The sequence below is a fragment of the Boleophthalmus pectinirostris genome, unplaced genomic scaffold, assembly GCF_026225935.1.
Source record: "Boleophthalmus pectinirostris isolate CB_2022bp ecotype Guang Dong unplaced genomic scaffold, ASM2622593v1 HiC_scaffold_9, whole genome shotgun sequence".
Lineage (NCBI taxonomy): Eukaryota > Metazoa > Chordata > Actinopteri > Gobiiformes > Gobiidae > Boleophthalmus > Boleophthalmus pectinirostris.
Window position 1 is genome coordinate 11215890 of NW_026571541.1, and position 4394 is coordinate 11220283.

A 4394-nucleotide genomic window follows, 5' to 3' on the forward strand; every position below is an offset into this window, starting at 1 on the left:
TAAAAACACATGATCTATATTCATTATCCATGCACTAGGACTGAACCAGTTTGGAAACATGCTTAAAGCATTTCTGGTCTGAAGAAGACTAAGCTACAGGGTTTGTAGGTTTGTAGGTAGATGTGTTTGACTGGTCTTGTGACTGACCTGCTGACACACTGAGCAGTTTTTTTTTACCTTTTAAAATGTTATCTTCTTTTTTTTTTACTTAACATTTAGGGATTTTGCCAAATTCCAGCATGCACAGTTCAAAGTACATTCATAATTTAAGATGAACTTCGATGTTGTTCATTTTTTTAGTGTTGCCATCTTTCCCATCAGTTTGTAAATCCTAAATTGACTTTGTTTTTGGAACCAGCCTCAGAGCAGTCTGACCTGCAGGTTGGTATCGAGGGTTGAGGACAGCAGGAAGACAAAATCTCAGAGCTTCATCGGCCTGCACATCCAGCTCAGTGACATACTCCAGCCTGATGGAGGCGCTCTCTCCAGGGGGCAGACTGCCAACACTCATAGAGAATATATCTGGACTCTGGTCGCTCTCCTCCAATAGAAAGGCCTGTTGACCGGAGCTCAGTGCATCATCATACTCCTCACGAGCCTGGAACAAGTAGTGTTGAAAATGAGAAAACCATGTTTCTTTTGGCTCCATAGACTCTCTAAGATTGGCTCCTGCTGTAGTAGTTTCACGTGGCTAGGCTTTGTCAGCCTAGTTAATTAAAGTAATTTACAACCAAAATAATAACTACAATAATAACACATTTTTAATTAGTTAAAAAGAAATAATGACTACATTGCTGTTCCTGTCATAAAGACCTACAAGTTCTTGGTTGTTCCACTAACAGACATTGTGATGAAGCAGTAACCTGTTTTGTTCACAGCACTGCATGATACATTACTTGTCAGAACTGTTTGCCTGTTGTGTTTCACATGCACCTCCATTTCTTTTGGACGTACCTGTTTCTTCTCTTTCACCTCAGCCACGATAAGAGTCTCTCCAACTTTAGCACTGAAATGGCAGACGGCTGCTTCACTGGGCATGGGAAAAACGAACACCGCCTCGATGGGTTTCTCCTCTTTGTTTTTGTAGAGCAGTGTTGACACCACTGTGGCGACATGGTCCTTCACATCCACCTGAACATCCACACTCTGCAGAGGCACTGACACAAAACAACACACCTGACATTAGGACATGTTCAAAGCCAGGCTATGTCCAAGTGACTCTCACTTTTAATGTTAGGTTATTTGATTACTACCGTTATTGTAGATGTTACATTTAGGCCTGTCACTGCAAGGGCTGTGGTTGAGGAATTAAATAAGAATCCCGAGAAACTATCCCATGATCCCGAGAAATCATCACCCGAACCCTTAAAAGTATCCCATGATCCACTGAATATGATACTACATGATAGCACTGGCTGAATAAAGAGGTAGACAGGGAACGAGAGCAGTGTTGGGGAGTCACGGATTACATGTACCGCCGTTACGTAATCAGAGTACAAATTATGAGTAACTGTATTCCGTTACAGTTACTGTTTCAATGAGTGGTAATTGGATTACAGTTACTTTGCTGAAATAAGTGGATTACAAGGCGGTATTTTCCTGTTTTCACATTTTGTGCTACATCCCATTTATTTATTTTTTTATTTCGGTAATTTCACTCATTGCCTGAAGCCCAAACAGAACGCGCGCAATAAGAGCGATGGAAACGTCATGTTAAAGTTGGCGATGTCAGTCACACAGTGGAAGCAGCAGTGCATTGGTAAAAACGCATTTGTGTCTTGGAAATTCTTCTCCCGATGTGAGATATATATATAAAAAAACAAATATAAAATCGCCTACAACTTAAATGTGAAACCGGAGCTACTGGCACTGGTGAAAACAACCTGCATAGACTCATAATATCTACACTACTGTCCTATAATGACCTGCGACATGAGGGGACACACACACAAACACACACAAACACAAAACAAACACACAAACACACACCTTCATCATCGTCATCAACCTGAGAACCCGCGGACCACGTCTCCTTCCGTAGTTACAGCGCGGACACCGCCGTCTCGTGCGCCGCGTGTGGACCGTGTTTTCTCACGTAAACCGCGCTTCCTCATGTGCGCCTCTAAACCAGAACTAACACCAGGACTAAACCAGCACTAATCCAGGACTAAAGCAGGACTGAACCAGGTTTAAACTAGGACTAAACCACGACTAAACCAGAACTAAAGACCTGGTCTAGACCTGGTCTAAAAATCAGGACTAAACCAGGACTAAACCAGGTCTAAACAACATGACACCTAACAGTAGGTTGACATAATTTAAGGTGATCTCATATAATTTCTCTATCAATAATATTTTTTAATCTGGTGAAGGAAAGGCTTATCTTGTTACTGTCTTTTAACAGACAAAACCTCTTATATTAAGATATCGTGGTCTTTGTTTCTCTACAGCAAACAGTTGCTTATTCATGGAGACTTGGGCTCAGACAATTTGAAGACAACAAACAAGAATTTTGAGGATGTGGTTGCTACATTCATGTCGTTTAAAAAAACATGACAATATCAAGTAATCCAAAGTAATCAGATTACGTTACTCACTTTAAGTAATTTAATAGATTATGTTACAAATTACATTTTGGGGTGTGTAATCTGTAATCTGTAGGGGATTACATTTTAAAAGTAACCTTCCCAACACTGAACGAGAGAGTATCATAACTACATCTCTGCTGGCGTTACATGCACTGCAGTAGTGCAGTGTGTCTCTGGGTGCACATTTCAGTTGGTTCAATTCCCACTCTCCTTGTTCTATCTACCCTGTTTCTGTTTGTGTCCCTGTACTGGCTTTAGTGCTGAGTGCGGGTCAGTCAGCTGCTTGTCCAGAGGAGGAGTGGCTCTGCCTGCTCCACCATCTGACCTCCCCACATGTGCTAACAGAGCTGTGATGAGAGCACAGTGGAGGTGCTAGGTTAACAAGTGCATAGAAGTGAGTGCACAAATAACTTTCTTTCTATTCTAGTCGTAACTTCAGAAACTCATATTACTTTAGTAGGCTACTAGCAGAAATCTATTCACAGCAGCATACAGGAGTCCTTTGCCTTTGTCATTTCTGATCTTAAATTCATGAATATGCGTTTGTAGCGATGACAAACAGGCAGCCGTACAAAGTTTCTCTTCAATTCTCTCTTTAATTTTTCACCCAGAGCCCTTACGGGGCTCCGTACCAGTCTAATATAAATGCTCCCATTTTCTCCGTTGTTGCCAGTATTTAATCTTTATGCGTAACTGAACAATCCTTTCATTAAAGAGACACAAAACAGTGACTCGTTTATCCTTGTGTTTTTACTTGGACTATACGAGTGTATTTCCAGTGAGTCATACCTGCTTGCTTCTCAGGCGTAATCAATCCACAGCAACACCTCTCCATTTTCGCTTTATTTTACTTAGTTTTAAGAAACCTGTAAGACAAATATAAAGATATTTTGAATGGAGTCTTGCAGTAATCCGTGTAGCATCAGTAAAAGTTCAGTTTTATCTTTCAATGCTGTTTTGAACGGACTAACAATAAAAAGGCTACAATCGTAAAATGAGTATCAAACAGATAGATAGACTGTAACTGCGAGTATTAAAACATGAAGAGCAATAAGAATATACTGCGTCATGGTCCTACCTTTGACAGAAATGCAGAATACCCGGTTGTAGTGTCATCGTTTTGCCCAATACTTCTCAAGTGCGGAAGTGACACGCCCACAAGCGCAGCTGCTGTTCTGTTGGTTTACAGCAGACTGGAAATCAGAGCCCGATCTCATAAGCCTGGATCAGATCCGTGTTCCCGTAAAGTGACTGTCATACGTGAAACTAAACCGAACAAGATTTCTCTTTGGGGAGTAAACGCACTCTAAAACAGGGGTTACAAAGTTTTCAGGCCGGTACGCAGAATAACCACGCAACCTACTCCTCTGCGGAATTGATCTGAAAGCGGCGATATCAGTTGGCGGTCGTCCCATTTTACCCCGTTACTTCACATATGCTACTAGAATTAAGCCTAATTATGAGAGCAGCTCAAACTATAACATTTTGCTCTTGTATACAGCCTATGTACGCACTGCATACCCGTGCACTGGCAATCCGACTCCCTGACTCTCCTCTGTGGCCCATAGAGCAGCCCATACTTCCAGATCGATCCAATAGAAACACAAACTCTCCAGAGGAAGACACAGACGACATAATGTCTTTGGGGAACTCCGGGTACAGACTCAGCATCAGGGCTGGGTCTCCCATCAGAGAGTCTGAAAACAACAGGCAGTTGTTTATTAGGGGTGTAATGATATCCAAGTTTCACGATACAATACTGTCACAGTATGAACCTCGTGGTACGATATTTATTGCGATCTCTCG

The 4394-nt window shown here is 41.7% G+C and overlaps 1 protein-coding gene across 4 annotated transcripts in view; it reads right to left on the reverse strand.

Moving 5' to 3' along the window:
• LOC110175137 (von Willebrand factor A domain-containing protein 5A-like) overlaps nt 1-3754 on the reverse strand; it is a 23722-nt gene extending 19968 nt beyond the window's left edge. For 2 of the 4 annotated variants that reach the window (XM_055166961.1, XM_055166963.1), the window contains exons 1-4: nt 3667-3754; nt 3378-3454; nt 955-1157; nt 376-598 (exon numbers count right to left, since the gene is read on the reverse strand). In XM_055166961.1, the coding sequence (XP_055022936.1) occupies nt 376-598; nt 955-1157; nt 3378-3423 (472 nt within the window). In that variant the 5' untranslated portion in view covers nt 3424-3454; nt 3667-3754. The remainder of the gene's footprint in view (nt 1-375; nt 599-954; nt 1158-3377; nt 3455-3666) is intronic. The other 2 variants (XM_055166962.1, XM_055166964.1) reach the window with 1 other exon arrangement.
• Between the last annotated feature and the right edge of the window lie 640 nt (nt 3755-4394).